General features: G+C 39.4%; 1 protein-coding gene across 2 annotated transcripts in view; it reads left to right on the top strand.

The window, feature by feature from the left end:
- The window catches only part of Ctu2 (Cytosolic thiouridylase subunit 2), a 373,449-nt gene that overhangs the window by 248,694 nt on the left and 106,934 nt on the right, over positions 1–17,821 (top strand). For both annotated transcript variants that reach the window (XM_068344867.1, XM_068344866.1), the window contains one exon: positions 4,580–4,779. In XM_068344867.1, the coding sequence (XP_068200968.1) occupies positions 4,580–4,779 (200 nt within the window). The remainder of the gene's footprint in view (positions 1–4,579; positions 4,780–17,821) is intronic.

Here is a 17,821-nt window from a genome sequence, read left to right as displayed (position 1 = left end):
AGAAAAATTGTATGCAACAGGCACAAAGAATTAATTTAACTGAATGACGGTGCCAGAGATTAATACTGTATCGAGATCAGGGTTCAGGGATTTAATAGACTGCAAGTTTTGTTGTCCAACAAATTAACATAAGAGTCAGCAGCTCAAGGCTAGATAGGAAAACAATACTCAAAACATGGTAGAATGAAAGAATTATAACATTTCCTTTGAAGCAATTCATTTATTCAATGTTAGGGATATGTAGAGCAGCTAGTACTGCAATATTAGCATCATAACAGAAAATTCTTAGCTGTACTTTAGTGGTATGAGTAGTCGTGGGCTATGACTGAATATTACAGCTGATAATCAAATTTTCAAAGACCGAAATGGGAGGGAACATAACCCATCAATGAAGAAGCCAGAAGATTGTACCAAATGATAAAATGATCAAAGATGTGGAGGTTGGAAGGGAAAAGTTACTTATTAAAAGCATTGCAGGTAAAGATTACTCCACTAGTGCGGCTGAGAGAGTGAAAGAATTAGACAAAGCAAGGGGGGTTGCATGCTAATACAAAAACAAAATGACAAAAAAAAAAAAAAAAAAAACCTACTGCTGTGGTAGGGCACCACAGTGGGGGGTTGGACTTGCCCGGTTGACGTTCTGGTGAGCGTCTATTCTGATGGAACTGGAACTGAAACCAGACACCTTTAACCTTTAACCTGTGAACACTATGGTTGGCATATACTGTAGGTATGTGTGCTATAGTCAAACCAAACAAAAGTGGCGGGTGAGAGGAGCTCTTTTCTCTATGCTTCGTATCTACAACAAAAAATTTATATTTTCATGACATGATAAGAAAGGGTTGCCAAATACAGTATGTATTTTAATATAAAAGGAAAATAAGCTCTGTATGTACAGTAAATGTAATTTATGGAAATAATTTTCTTTCCTTTTGTAAAATACCTGTGAACATCATCCACGATTTCCCTGGCTGAACAGGAGAGAAAACGCTCAGTACAAGTTGCCATTTTAAGTGCTGTCGAACGATTTTCTGTAGTTATCAGAAACACTGCTTTATATACAGTACGAGAGATGAATTACCATTTTCCAAAAAAAAAGTTTTGTTTGAAATTACTTTCATGACACAGTTGGAGACCTAATCTTATAAGCTTAAAATTCATTCTTCAATGCCTTAAGATATGGGTGGGCGGATTATGGGATTTACGGCATAGTCCAAGCGTTAGACACTACCCTATAAAGGTAATTTAGTGACATGATACGAACACTAATTGAAGGAAGTCCAAACATGTTCGTAAACATCCGTAGATTTCATCTCAAGTTAAATCTCTCTCTCTCTCTCTCTCTCTCTCTCTCTCTCTCTCTCTCTCTCTCTCTCTCTCTCTCTCTCTCTCTCTCTCTCTCCGTATTTTGATTTTTAATGCAGTTAAGTCTTCACATTTCTTTGAAAATTATTAAAAAATTCTTTATATCCTTATTCGATGTTTCAATTAAGGGAATAGTAACGGATCGGAAGAAAACCACTTGATTTGCCTCTCGCCTTCCGCCAGAAGAAATATAACGTCATCAGACTTTTGGCATTTTTTTTTATTTCTTAACATATTAGAAATATCTTCAAGATGAATATTACATCAGCGCCAATATGTTACAGAAAATCAGTTTCCCTACAGTTCTTATTATTAGGTATCATGCGAAATCGTTGTAGCTCTTTCTGTGTGTGTGTGTGTGTGTGTGTGCTCGCTCTGTCAATCGCATACGGGTAGTTAATTCTAAAGCTTCATACAGTATTCAATTTACGTTCAATATTAAGCCTTCATATTTCATTAGACATTATTGTGTTTAATTGTGGTTTATTAAAGCACGTTCATATTTTTTTTTTTTATTTCTTGAGCATTTCAATAATCAACAATTACTTTTGATTTACTTTTGGTTGGGAGATCAGCTGATCTCAAGGTCACGCTGCAGTATTACGATTATGCGCACATATAGTTCGAAATCTCTTCATAGTGAATATTACAACAGCGCCAATGTATTATAGGGTATCACATTTTCCATACAGTTCGTTGATAGACCTTATTATTAGTTATACACGGAATACGCACTCTCTCTCTCTCTCTCTCTCTCTCTCTCTCTCTCTCTCTCTCTCTCTCTCTCCCCCCCCCCCGTATTTTGATTTTTAATGCAGTTAAATCTTCATATTTCTTTGAAAATTATTAAAAAATTCTTTATATCCTTATTCGATGTTTCAATTATGGGAATAGTAACGGATCGGAAGAAAATCACTTGATTTGCCTCTCACCTTCCGCCAGAAGAAATATAACGTCATCAGACTTTTTTTTTCATAACTTTACGGTAAATTGTACTAATCTCATAACTAATGATACAGACCACTAAAACACTTGATATCGTTACTCGGTGTTTCGATTATGGGAATGCTGTAATAAGATTACTCGGCAACATAATGAAAGGAAATCATTCGGTTTGTCAGCGCGCTTCCGCCAAATACATGACGTCACAAGATACGTGACGTATACTCTACAAAGAATGATTCCGTCGGTCAAAATTGAAATAAAACAATTCAGTAAACTAACCTGCATTTTATTTAACAATACCAAAACAACCATGAAGCAGTTAAATGCACAGTACTGTTACATACAGTAAATACAGTACGGTACAAGTTAGCTGATTTGATAACCGTGAAAAGGTAAACGTTACAGTACAGTACATAATGCAAATGGCCGCTTGTTTACGTAAGTTTCTAGCAAAAAAATTGGGTAATGGAACAATAAAATATCTTTCAGTACATTTATTTAAAAAGGAATTAATGTACAGTACTGTACTAAATGTACAGTACACTATATTTGCTACGATTTTACTTAAAGTCAGCTGATTCAGAAATGCAGTGCATATGTATGGCCGATTGTTTGTGCAAGTTTCCATTATGTAGTGTGCAGTACAGGATAATAAAACAACATACTGTCCTGAACTTTACAGTATTATACAGACTACTGTAATATGATAAAGTAAAATATTTGTAATAACCTATTTTATATGAAATGGGGCTATTTGTTGACTTCTACTGCTGAAAATCGTAGACATCTGAGTTAGGTTACGCTTACTCCAGACCAAAATTTAACACTAACGACTTACGAACAATACGACTTACGAACAGACTCTCGGTCCCTATTGTGTTCGTAAGTTGGGGACTGTCTGTATATATATATATATATATATATATATATATATATATATATATATATATATATATATATATATATATATTATATATATATATATAGATATAGATAGATAGATAGATAGATAGATATAATGTATGAATGTATGTATGTATTATATATACTGTATGCATATACAATTAAAGATAGAGAACAATCCTATGAATAAGACCCATGGTAGATAGAGATGTTTTGAGCATGGTGTTCCCACTCCCCAAGAGAGATTAAATCACCAAATGTTTAACTAGGCTCCACAAGGCACTGGAAGAGTTGGAAGACCCAGGCTTACATGGCTGAGGAATATGAAGCGTGAAGTGGGAGACAATGAGTGGAGAAGCATTGATTTAAAAGCTCAAGATAGAGACTATTGGCGAAATCTAACAGAGGACTTGGAGGATATAATGATTGATGAAATAGCCAGACACAACTCTTTATTATATAGGGGAAAATGAGTGTTAGGTTAGTCTAGGGTATTGGATCCCCCAACTTGAATTTTTTATGGACAGTGCCTCATTAACTTTGATTATAAAATTACATTGGTGGAATACATTCAGTCAGTCACCTCTGTTGCACAAAAATTGGGGGTATTGAGAAAGGAAACCTAAGGTTGAAATATTGTCCTGCTGTTCTAAAGTAGCTGGCTTTCATCTTCAATTTTTAGAGAAAAGAAAATGTGATGTATATTAAATTCCTTATCCCTGGTTAGGATTATTAATTTCTGGCATAATCATATAGACATATAAAAATTTTCACAATTCTGATAATCCTTTGCATTCAAGGGATTCTAGTGTATCATCCATCACATAGTTTTAGATATTCAGTTAAATCTTGCCTTTTCATGTGAGAGGTGCAATGTCATACAGTATTCTTGAAGATTTATTATGGCTGTGACCAACTTGTGAAATGACCTTCCTAATCAGGCTGACACGCAGTTCGTCGAGTATAATTGAGTAATTGCTGTCAATTTTTGATTTCTTGATGTTATTGTATTCATAGTCTTTTCTAAAGGCAAAGATTATATTACTTAGGTTTAGAATCCCCTATTTTTGGTTCGATATCTACAGCTCTATTTATATGTTCCCATACCTTGGTTTTTTTCCTCGTCTAGTTTCATTAAAGTTATGAACAGACCCTTTGGCAAACTTTTATGGCAGTCTAAAAATACAACTTAATAATTCTATTGAAATAGTTGATCATGAAGATAGTGACAACCTATAGACTCTACAGAATATTATTAAACTATTTACTAATTATTCTTTAAGGCCTCAAAGAAAGAATTATCTAAAGCATTATCATCATCAAGTTTGTACGAAAAATTAAAATAACACTTATTTTTCTCCATCAGGGAATGCTTCTTATCATACTTTGTGCACAAATTTCGATCTACTATTGGAAAATCTAAGCAAATTAGACTTGGAGATCAAATCTTAATTGCTACCTCTGGAGGTGTATCATCCTCTGCGTTACTGCATCTTGTAAGAGAAGGGCTGGACGAGTCTTCACACAAGAAGTTACGCTTTGAGCCTGCTTGCCTCTACATCGATGGTACTGTACTTTTCTTATTTTTTTATATATTTCTGATAGATATTCAGTATTTTCTCATAACCATCGTCTCCTTTTTCTTATTCATTAACCCTAAGGTTATTCCAACCATGACAAAATCTCTGTCAGGCTCATGGCTATAGGGTCGGGAGTGATATCATTACACGTCAATCTACTTATGTTGACAATTCGTAGCGTAACTAGCAAAGGAATAAAGCTAATAAGAAACTGAAAATTGCATTAGGAAGCTTAATAGATTATCTTTATAGCACTTGGTTACATAAACATATGATGCCAAAGTGTGTCATTGGATTCTCAGAGAGTTAAGGAATATGACTCATGACCTATGGCTTGGAATTTTGAGAATTCAGATTACTGCATTTTTGTCCAGGAGAAGATCTATATTTTGTGTTTCAAATAGGTTTTATTAATGAGAACACTTTGTTTTATTGCTAAAATGTCATTATATATTTACACAAGCGCATCCGGTCCCGTACTCATCCCTATTTTTTACCTGGGTATTTATTTATTTACTTTTTCTTCAAAACTTCCAGAAAAAGCTAGTTATTTTAGTACTGTACTGTATCCATGTACTTTAATTCCACCCTTTTCTACGATTATCTGAGGAATAGATTGTCATTTTTCTTATGTATCGTATGGTATATGTTATTAAACATTAGCTGCATTTAAGTTTCTCCTATTTCTTTGGCTGCTTATTTAAATATTTGAAATTTTTATGCTGAAAGATGAATAAAGTCTCCGAGACAATAATTAAATAGACAAGAAGAGTAAAATTTTCCCAGAAAAAATACACATATAATATATTATGTAAGCCAATCTTTCTCATGTATGCAGAATTGGTAAATGTAGCATACAGTATATGCCAGTACTGTATATGTGTTTGTGGATCGATATATTTGGATTTGAGGGAAGGGCTCACCACTTGTTAGTAAATAATGCTAATATATAATGGTTATGCCCTTATAATCCACAGTGGTGAGGAAAATACTGCAAAAGCCCATAATCATACATACTTTGAAACCTGATTTCTCAAAATATGAAATTTTGGGAGAAAAATTGCTACCACTTCTTTTAGTATTAACTAATTTTAATTAAACATGAAAATATGAAGAATTTTATAGCCTAAAATCTGTATTTCCACATTTAAAAAAACTAAAAACTTCCTTATGAAAAATAGTCACCTTTAAAAGTAGCTTTTTACATTGATGGAATGATATATAGAATTATTTAAAATGTTAAAAGAACTTCCAGTGCACAACTTTTTATAATAAAATTATCTTCCAAATGTTTCTAAATAAAAGATATTTAATGAGAAATGAATGGGTAGAAAGTTTAATGAAACCCCAAAATAAATTTTTTTTAGTTGGGCCGAGTCATACCCCTTAACATTATTGTAAGAGCCGTGTTCACTGATTTCTTATGATATTGCCTAAGATTGGGATTAATTTACAAGGATGTTTTTCTTTTATGAGGATATGAAAGACCATTTTGACTTTCAACCCCTCCCTCACCAAATAATTTGGCACTCAAACTCCTGGCTCTTTTGCTTGACTCGTATTAACACGAGCTATTAAATAAAGTACTTTTATTAAACATATTTCATCATATAGCTTCATAAATTTCATTTCCATTGATATATCATTTGACATAATTGGTAAAATTTTCATTTACTGTAATGTATGTAAATGATAGAAGAAAGAGGAAATGATTGGTGGTGAGATGTTATCTACTTCCAATACTGTATTGCTGAAGGGAGTAGAAAAATTGGACATGAAATATGTCCAATGGTGCTCAAAGGGTTAGCATTAAGCTAGTAATGAGCTGTGAAAGACTAAAAATTGTTTCTACAGTATATAATTTTTTACGTAAATATAGTTTGGATATCTTGGCCCTAAGTGAAACACATTGTAAAGGGATTGGTAAAGGTATCTTCATCACAATCACCTCCTATGCCTATTGACGTAAAGGGTCTCGGTTAGATTTTGCCAGTCGTCTCTTTCTTGAGCTTTTTAATCAATACTTCTCCACTCATCATCATCTACAGCCATGTAGGCTTGGGTCTTCCAACTCTTCTAGTCTTCTATTGCATACTCCGGTCTCATCATCTCTTGTCTTTTTTCTATTCATCTTAAGCCCAACTTCATGTGTTATTTCTTGCATTCTGGTCAGCCAGCTTTGCAAGTCCTGTGGTGTTCTGCTAATAAGGACAGCGTCATCAGCATACTCTGTCAGCTAATTTCCTGTTATCAATCCAGTACAATCCTTCTCTGCCATCCCCAACTGTTCTATGCATTACAAAATCCATGAGGAGGAAAAACAACATTCCCTTGGAGTACTCCAGTGTTCAATGGAAATTCATTTGACAGGACTCCATTAACCTGAACTTTGCACTTGCTATGTTCATGAATAGACAATAAAATTTACATATTTAAGAGAAACGGCATAATAACGCAGGACTCTACAAAATTGGCCAGCGCACATTATCAAAGGCTTTTTCATCGTCCACAAATGCCATCATAGGTGGATTTCTATACAGTATTCTACACATTAGACTGAATTGGTAACAGGAAATTAGCGTACATAGAGTATGCCAACGCTGTCCTCGTGAAATATCACATGAAGTTGGACTTAAGATAAACAGAATAAAGGACAGAGATGATGAGAATGGAATATGCAATAGAAGATGAAAAATCACTGGAAGAAGAAAGGATTAATGAGATGGAATCATTTAAATATTTAGGAATTATGATCTCTAATACTGGGTCTTTAGAATTGGAGTTTAATTAAAGATTGGAAAAAGCAAATCAGACAATGGGTAGGTTAAGAGAAATTTGGAAATCAAATTGCCTGAAATTACACTAAAAATCAGGATATATATATAAGTTTAATGAGATCGGTGTTACTGTGTGGACATGAGTTGTGGTATTACAATGAAACAATATGCAACAGATTTTGTAGATTTGAAAACAAAACCCTCAGAAGAATATTGGGAGTAAAATGACTGAACAGGATTAGAAATGAAACTAAAAGAGATTAATTGAGTGACATGTGATGAGATCATAAAGAGGGGTAGATGGAGATGGTTTGGGCATGCTCTTCACACTCCCAAAGAGATATTAGTTCACCAAACTTTTCATTGGGCTCCACAAGGCACTAAAAGTTGGAAGACCCATGCCTACATTGCTGAGGACTATGAAGAGTGGAGTCGTGGATGATGAATGGAGTAGTATTGATTTAAAAGCTCAAGATAGAGACTACTGGCAAAATCTAACCAAGGTCCTTTGCATCAATAGGTATAGGAAGAGATGATGATGATGATGATAATCTAGATATTAAACTCTGCCACCGTTGTTTAATTAGTTTGTTATGCACGTTGCATAAGATTTTTCATAATTCCAACCTCCTTTACATTTAGATCTTCCTGGACAGTACCATTCTGTTCATAATACTAGGTATGCCGTTAATTCTAATAAGTCAGGCCTTTTCCATCATGAGGCTTGATACTACACAGTATTCTAGAAGTTTTATTCCAGCTATGACCAAGTTGTGGAATAATCTTCTTAATCGGGTAGTTGAATTGGTAGAAGTTCAAAAGTTTACGCTTGCAGCAAATGCTTATATGTTGAACAGGCAGACAAGAGTCTCTTTTTCTAGTTTATATATGAAAGATTTGTTTTAATGTTGTTACTGTTCTTAAAATAATATTTAGTTTTTATTGTTTACTACTTTTCGTGGATAGTTTATTTATTTCCTTAATTCCTTTCCTTACAGGGCTATTTTTCAATATTTAACTTAGCCGGTGATTATAATAGCTGCAACTCTGTTGCTCGACAGAAAACTCTAAGGTAAAATTCGCCAGCGATCGCTACACAGGTTGCGGGTGTGCCCAACAGCGCCATCTGTCGTCCAGATACCCATTACTCAATGTAAACAAAGAACTCAATTTTCTCTCTGTCGTGCTCCCGACAAGACGTGCTTATTCGCTGTTGCTAAACTGGATTTGTTTTCACAACTAATTGGTGAAGTACACTATTCTAGTTTTGAGCTTTCGCTATGCAGGTGTTTTATCTTCATCTTAAATCTTGAACTCGTTTTGGATAGATTTAATTATGGTGACAAAGAGAGTATGAACTTTCTTTCACTTTTAAATGGCCGACCCTTCCCTTAGCGGAAGTGTGTTTAGGCTTTTAGTAATTATATCACGTTATAGATTTTCCTCTATATATTTTATATCTCTCCGCCTTTATTAGGCCTCTTCGATTAACTTTCCATTTATTATAAACATATAAAAATAATTTTAATGTTTTGTTTATATACAGTGAACCCTCGCTACTTCGCGGTTCGACAATCGCGGATTCACCACTTCGCGGGGTTTTCCCATAACCCATATATATATACATATCGCGGATTTTCCGGAAAATTCGAAAATACCGCGAAATCTGAAGATAACCAAATACGATATTTTGTTACCTGTAATTCCATTAATACTGTAATTATAGTAATATCTGCTCTTACTGATTGTTCATTGCATTACATATGATATATAATTCAGCACAGAAAGAAATAAAACACGAAAAGAGAATGTGATCATACGATAATTCAGTACGTAGTAAAATTAAATCGAACATGAAACGCAAATCAGATGCAGTCATACCATATTAGAATGGTGTGTACTGTAATGGATGTGCTTCTTTTCCATGAATCTTTTGTATGTATACGTACGTAGTACAGTACTGCATCCAATAATATTCTTTGTTGCAAAAATCACATTTCGAATAAGTACTGTAAGCGTACGAGAGAGAGAGAGAGAGAGAGAGAGAGAGAGAGAGAGAGAGAGAGAGAGAGAGAGAGAGAGAGAGAGAGAGAGAGAGAGAGGCGTAAAATAGCGTACGTACGTAAATTTTTATTATTATTGTTATTATTATTATTATTGTTGTTGTTGTTAATAAAATTATTATTGTTATTATTATTAATCATTATTATTATTATTATTACTGTACAGTATTATTATCATTATTTATTATTATTACGGTATTGTACTTAATCTACGTACGTTCAGTGTGCGCGGGACATCTTCTATGAGTAACCAACGCACCATAGTACTGTATAAGACGGGTTGTGATTGGTTCAAGCGCTGATAGATGACGAATCAAAACTCAAGTTTTGTTATCTAGCCTGTGATTGGTGTTTGGCCCGCATCTCCAACCCGCAGCATCAGAGTTCTCGCGGGACTGCATCGTTCACTTTCTCTTTCCGCGTATTGCTGAGTAGACGTTCTTAAGTTTGTGAAGTTGAATCTGTGCTGTGTGCGACTGTTTTAAGTTGAACTTTTTGTTGAACTTTCTGTTACAATGGCTCCCAAGCGTTCTGCTTCTAGTAAGGCTGGTAGTGAGCCTAAACGCCACCGAAGAATGATGACGATAGCTGAGAAGGTTACGCTTCTCGACATGTTAAAAGATGGTAGAAGTTACGCGGCCGCCGGCCGCCATTTTGGCATCAACGAATCCACCGTTCGCTACATCAGGAAGGACGAGGCGAACATTAGAAAGACTGCTGCAATCACCTTTAGCAGATCAGCGAAGCGAGTCGTTACAACGCGTAATAAAACGATCGTACGCATGGAAGGTGCTTTAGCTGTGTGGATTGCCGACTGTCGGAAGAAGAACATAGCGTTGGATACGAACACCATCCGAACAAAGGCTTTGAGCTTGTATGAGAATTTTGCGGCAAAGGAACCTCATGACGACGATGGCGACCATGCTGAAGAAGATGATGATGTAGATGATCCTCAACCAGGGACCTCCACTGATTCCCAGCGTCAGAAACAACGTTTTTCCGCCAGCAAAGGATGGTTCGCGAAGTTTCAGAAACGCTTCGCCCTGAAAAGCGTTTCCCTGCATGGGGAGTCTGCTTCCGCTGACACTGCCGCTGCTGAAACTTACGTGAACCAGACTTTCAAGAACATTATCGCTGAAGGTGGATACAAGCCGGAACAAGTGTTTAATATGGATGAAACCGGCTTGTTTTGGAAGAGAATGCCGTCGCGAACTTTCCTGTTCAAAGAGGAAGCCAAAGCCTCTGGCTTTAAGGCATTCAAGGATCGCGTTACCCTCGTGATGTGTGGCAATGCTGCTGGATTTTTGTTAAAGCCGGGGCTTATTTATAAGTCGAAAAATCCTCGCGCTTTGAAAAACAAAAATAAGAATCTCCTTCCCGTGTACTGGATGCATAATCAAAAGACATGGATTACGAAGATGCTGACCTCCAACTGGTTCCACCAGTGTTTCATCCCGCAAGTCCATGAATATCTCTTAGAGAAGGGCTTGCCATTCAAGATCCTTCTCCTTATGGATAACGCTGGTGGACACGCAACTGACCTGTCGCGTGAGGGCGTTCAGGTTGAGTTCCTGCCACCCAACACCACGTCATTAATTCAACCAATGGACCAGGGGGTTATCAGGGCGTTCAAGGCCCTCTACACGAAGAATACCTTGGCGGACCTCGTTGCGTGTGTGGATGCTGCCCAAGATGACGAGGATGAAGACTTCAACTTGAAGGCGTACTGGCGGCAGTACACCATAGCCACGTGCCTGCAGAATATTCAAAAGGCACTTCAAGAGATGAAACCTGCAACTGTAAATGCGAGCTGGAAGAAGCTGTGGCCCGATATTGTTTACGACGACAAGGGATTTACTCCGTCGGAAATCCAACACTCTGCAATACGGAAATCTGTGCAGTTGGCTGCCATAATTGGGGGTGACGGGTTTGGCGACATGACGACTGAAGACGTCGACGAGTTGTTGGACTGCCATTCCCAGCCCCTAACTGACGCAGATCTCGAAGACCTGACGAAATCGGCAAGTGAGGAAGAGAGTGAGGGTACCCAGGAAGAGACCCAAGAAAATGTAGAAGAAACGGGCTTAACATTAGAACGGCTCGCCAAGTTCTGCAACCATATGAAGGAGGCGAAAGAAATGTTGCAAGAGTGGGACGAGGATATGGTTCGCGCGATGCAATTCTGCAACAAGGTCGATGACATCACGACTCCCTACAGGATGCTCTTGGATCGAAAAAAGAAGCAGCGGCAACAACTTCCGATCACAATGTTTTTTCAGCCTCGCAAAAAAGAGCCAGTTCCTCCTGCTAGTACGCCTTCGGAAGAAATTGAAGAAGTTGAAGAGGTGTCCCAGGAAAAGACACCTCCGTCTGAAGAGACGTAAAATACTATCATTGACTGCACAGTAGAACACATCATCAGCTTCATCATCATCATTTCTACTGTGCAGCAAATTCATCGCCATCGTCATTCAAGTTTTTCTGGAACTTCTTTCGTGGTGAGTACAGTAACAATCTTTATTTTTTACTTTAACCTGTTTTATAGTTTAGTACTGTACGTACTGTATGCATTAAGTTAAAGGGAAGGTTTTAAAAGTCTACATGTTGTAACCTATCATATTTTTTTTGTTTAAAATTTACATTTACGTACGTAAAACAATCTCTCTCTCTCTCTCTCTCTCTCTCTCTCTCTCTCTCTCTCTCTCTCTCTCTCTCTCTCTCTCTCTCTCTCTCTCTCTCTCTCTCTCTCAAATTGTTTTCCTGCTTTGCTACGTACAAGTACTGTATAATTTATATTTGTAAGGTAACATATTTTGTAAATGCTTTGTACTGTAAATACTGTATGTACTGTATCATTATTTATCACTATCATCATGCGTGTTAAATGCCTTGTTTGTTCTGAGCGTGGTTGTTTACTGAGCGTACACGCCGTCGTTTCAGGCGGCGTCATAAAGAAAAAGATTTCATTTGGAAGTCCTAAGAAAAATACGTAAACTAAAACATTGGTAATAAAAAAATCAACATACAGTACTGTATAATCAATATAATCGATGCAAAAACTAACCATACGTACATATATGTGTACACTAAATGAGTTTGTTTCTTCATTATGATCAGAGATGAACGTAAACAAAACATTGGTTGCCATTTTTTATCGTGCTTTTTAGGTGTTTAGGAAACACATGATATAAAATCGCCTTTAATATTTGTGCCTGTTTTAGTTTAGGGTGCTGTAGTACATGCATTAAGTGTTCTGTACATTACAGGGTGTAAAGGGTGGTTTGTTAACAGTACTGTACTACGTACAAGGGAAGGTTTTAAAAGTCCGAATATACATGTTAAATAAATAGGTAAATATGCTGTCACTACTTCGCGGATTTTCACCTATCGCGCCCGCGTCTGGAACCTATCTACCGCGATAAACGAGGGTTCACTGTAGACCTTTCCTGAGAGTAGGCGGTCCTAACTTGGAAACCGAAGTTAATCAACGTTGAGCCCTTTATAGTAATATTTTATGAAAGAATTTCTTTGATAGTCTTCGTACTGTTTTCAAAGATGAACTAACGTTTAGTTTTTTTATGCTACGCAGTTGTTGACGTTCAGGACGTTCAACATGCGCTCTATCGTTACGATAGAGAGAGAGTGTATCACGGTTTCACTTTGCAGTAAGAGTAAATCGATTCTGACGTTTTGTTCATTCTTTCTTAGCTTAAATGTTTTAAATTCTATTTTAAATGAACTTTTTATTTGAAAAACCTTTCAGTTTTTTCCTTCAGTCAAATAACATGTTTTTTTGACGAAATATAATTGGGCTCTTCTCTTAGGTGCGAAATCAAGAGAGAAAGAGAGAGAGAGATAGAGACGGAGGGAGAGAGAGTAGAGAAAACGTTCCGTTCAAGCGGGTAACGTTGTTCTCGTGTTACTCTCGTCCCTAGTCGCTGTACGGGGAGGAAGGATAAAACGTTTTAGTTTTTTATTCTCGTCCCCAGGCTATGTGCGGTGAGAGATTGAAAACGTAGTTATATGAACTAGTGTTTAGTCTCTTTCCCAGCCACTGATTTTTTTTATCTTTAAATATGTTTTCTGTTTTTTGCTGGTATTAATGAGCTTGCATTATACGACTGATTTCGCAATTACTACCTTTTAATGAAGGGTAGAATTGCGTGTTTCAGGTAGAAATCAGTAAAAATTTCAGTGAAATAAGTGCAAAACAGAAAATCGAAGTGATAAAGTGATATGCGCAAAGTGTTACAGTGTTGCGTCCGAGGGTTCGTCTGTTCGTGCCTGTCGTTCACCTAGTCCGGGACCTCTTACATGCTCCCAAGCCCAGGGGAGAAGTAATGTCAAACGACTTATGGGTTCGAGAGGCCTTGACCAACGAACAGACGTTTTCCCTCTATGGTATCGGGTGTATCTTACCAAGATCTCCCCTACCATAAGACGAGAGAGACGTTGTTTCTCCTCGTCATCCGAAGGCTTTTCGCATAAGAAACCTGTCACAAGGTTTCGAAGCCCTTAAGCGAAAGTCAGTCCTTTCAGGACAGGTCCAGCGTCCTGGTTACAACCATTAGGACAGCTCTGACCCTATGCAGTCATCGGATAACTGCTCGCCGCCTAACAAAAGCGTAACACAGACTCCGAGAGTCTTTTTTTGTAGGCAAAGTGTTGCGGTCACAGACGTTACCCTCGTCTCTTACCACAACCATTTCCGTTGATCCTTAATGGGTTGTATGGCAAGACATGCAGTATATGCTTGCCTCCCTTATGGAAGACTATTCTGCCGATTAGTCCGTTGAGTCTAGCCGTTTATCTCATCGATATCCTGGCTTTCAGCCAACCTAACGTTCCTTTGTGCTTACTGTTGACGTTGGCGTAGCTTAGTCACGTCAGTCAGGTTGTTTAGAACCACACTCGATGCGGTCTTGTGTGGTTTTTCAGCCGCATTTGGACGTTAGGCCACTTGCTGAGGCTCCTGTTGACGTTCAAGACGTTCACTAACAATCGGAGTTGACTTGTTTTGACGCTGTGCGTCAACCTCCGCATTCTAGAGTTGTTTTGACTGCTCAGTCTAGGCAGTCAAAGCAGTCTCGAGTGGACGCTGTGCGTCCCCACGCACCTGTTGTGGTTGACAGTTCAGTTGTTGACAGTTCACAGACTGTCAAGCAGTTACATGACGTTGCGTTCTGGTCCGCTACTAATGCACCAGTGAGTGTGGACTCTGCTTGTAAAGCATTGCCACCACGGTAGGTCTCTCCCTTGCTTGAGACTCAGCTTTTATTGGACAAGGTTCCTGTAGATGAGGAAGTTGCTGTTCCCCCTCCTACTGATATTCCCTTGAGGACTCTGTCAGATGGAGAGGAGCCTAAAGCTGCTTAGCCTCCTATGGACTTTAATTAAATCATGATGATTTTTTTTAAGGATCTTTGTCCGGATCTTTTTGTAACTGCTGCTCCTCGTTCGCCTAAACGTCAGAGCTTACACTAGGCCTAGCTACTTCGAAGCCGTTGTTTTTAAGCTAATGCTCTCTCGCTCTCCTAGAGAGCTTTACGTTGGCTAGGCGACTGGTTTTTCACCAGGAGGAGTTTGGGGGATACAGCCTTTGCTTTCCCTTCTTTTAAACTGGTTTATAGAGCGAGAGTCTGATATGACACGAGAGAAGTTCTCGGCTTGGGAGTTCATGCCTCTGCCCAGATAGACTTCTCAATTCTCGTAGACTCTCCCTGGCGCCTGGCCAGGAGACGCTCCAAGTTGTTTACAGGTCAACTTCACAGCTGTTTTCGAGCCTTTGAAGTTTTGCTGTACAATTATGTCACGCATAACAAGGCTTTCAGGGATGGTAAACGGTACCGCCTCAGTCGCTAACCCCGTCTGTTGCCACACCTGCTCCCGTAGACCCTAAATGGGCTTTGCTGCAAGACATGCAGTCCAAGCTTGCGTCCTTGATAGAGGACTTTAATGCGGAGAAGGTTGCTACCGAACCTTCTGGCCAACAACCTTCCAACCGGTCGGTTGTGCGCCCTGTTGACGCTGAGGTAACCTACTCGCGTCTGCCAGTTGAGGTGGTTCCTCCACCGATGCGACCCAGTGTGGGTTGCCAGCCGCACGTTGACGTTAAGCGACGCTCGGAGGTGGTTGTTGACGTTCAGGACGTTCAACAACCAGCAGAGGTGACTTGTTTTGACGCAGTGCGTCAACCTCAGCAACCCGGTAGGGTGTTGACTGCACAACCCAGACGGTCTAGACAGTCTCGGGTTGACGCTGTGCTTCCTCGCGCACCCATGGTTGTTGACAGTTCACAGACTGTGCAGCAGTTCCATGATATTGCGTCCGGCTCCGTCATGCATCCACCAGTACGACCGGACTCAGCGAGCCAGACATTGCCCACTCCGTTGCCGTTTCCTCATCAGTTTTCGGATGAGGAACCCTCTGATGAGGACGTTGCTGAACAACAAGACGATCAGCCCCCAGAATAGATCAAGCCCTGCTATCCATCCAGAAGATGCTGAAGAAGGAACGCTGCTCAGTCAGGCTGTGGATGAGTCTGGTAGGGACGCTGTCATCCGTGGAACAATTTGTGTCACTAGGAAGACTACACCTCCGTCCTCTTCAATACCATCTAGCTTTTCACTGGAAAAAGGACAAGACGCTAGAAGCGGTCTCGATCCCGGTTTCCGAAAAGATAAAGTCTTGTCTGACTTGGTGGAAGGACAATATCAACCTAAGAGAGGGTCTTCCCCTGACTGTTCAGACTCCCAACCACGTTCTCTTCTCGGACGCATCGGACGTGGGCTGGGGCGCGACACTAGACGGTCGGGAATGCTCAGGACTGTGGAACTCGAGTCAGAGGAGCATGCATATCAACTGCAAGGAGCTGTTGGCAGTACATCTGGCCTTGAAAAGCTTCAAGTCTCTCCTTCGAGGCAAAGTGGTGGAAGTTAACTCGGACATCACCACGGCCTTGGCGTACATCTCCAAACAAGGAGGTACCCACTCACTGACGTTGTACGAGATCACAAGGGACCTGCTCATCTGGTCAAAAGGTCAAGACATCTCCCTAGTAACGAGGTTCATCCAAGGCGACTTGAACGTCATAGCAGATTGTCTCAGTCGGAAAGGGCAAGTTATTCCAACCGAATGGACCCTCCACAAGGATGTGTGCAAGAGACTTTGGGCCACTTGGGGTAAAACCATCCATAGATCTCTTTGCAACCTCGCTGACCAAGAGGCTTCCAATCTATTGCTCTCCAGTCCTGGACCCAGCAGCAATACATATAGATGCTTTCCTCCTAGATTGGTCACATCTGGATCTCTACGCATTCCCACCGTTCAAGATTGTCAACAAGGTACTGCAGAAGTTCGCCTCTCACGAAGGGACAAGGTTGACGTTAGTTGCTTCCCTCTGGCCCGCGAGAGAATGGTTCACCGAGATACTTCGATGGTTAGAAGACGTTCCCAGTAGTCTTCCTCTAAGGGTAGACCTTCTACGTCAGCCACACGTAAAGAAGGTACTCCAAAGCCTCCACGCTCTTCGTCTGACTGCCTTCAGACTATCGAAACACTCTCGAGAGCTAGAGGCTTTTCGAAGGAAGCAGCCAGTGCGATTGCTAGAGCAAGGAGAGCTTCTTCCATTAGAGTCTACCAATCGAAGTGGGAAGTCTTCCGAGACTGGTGCAAGTCAGTTTCTGTATCCTCGACCAGTACCTCTGTAGCTCAAATAGCTGTTTTTCTCTTATACCTGAGAAAAGGACGATCCCTTTCAGCTCCCACTATCAAGGGCTACAGAAGCATGTTGGCATCGGTCTTCCGGCATAGAGGCTTAGATCTTTCCAAACATAAAGATCTGCAAGACCTCCTTAAGTCTTTTGAGACCACCAAGGAGCGTCGTTTGGCTACCCCTGGATGGAATTTAGACGTGGTACTAAGATTCTTCATATCAGACAGGTTGGAGCCGTTACAATCAGCCTCCCTGAAAGATCTCACTCTTAAGACTCTTTTCCTGGTATGCTTAGCCTCGGCTAAAAGAGTCAGTGAGATTCATGCCTTCAGCAAGAACATCGGATTCTCATCCGAAACGGCTACATGTTCTACAACTTGGTTTTCTAGCCAAAAACGAGTTGCCTTCTCGGCCTTGGCCAATATCGTTCGATATCCCCAGCTTATCGGAGATTGTAGGCAATGAACTAGAAAG

This window comes from Palaemon carinicauda, chromosome 21, assembly GCF_036898095.1.
Source record: "Palaemon carinicauda isolate YSFRI2023 chromosome 21, ASM3689809v2, whole genome shotgun sequence".
Lineage (NCBI taxonomy): Eukaryota > Metazoa > Arthropoda > Malacostraca > Decapoda > Palaemonidae > Palaemon > Palaemon carinicauda.
This window is presented reverse-complemented; position numbering and strand designations above follow the sequence as displayed.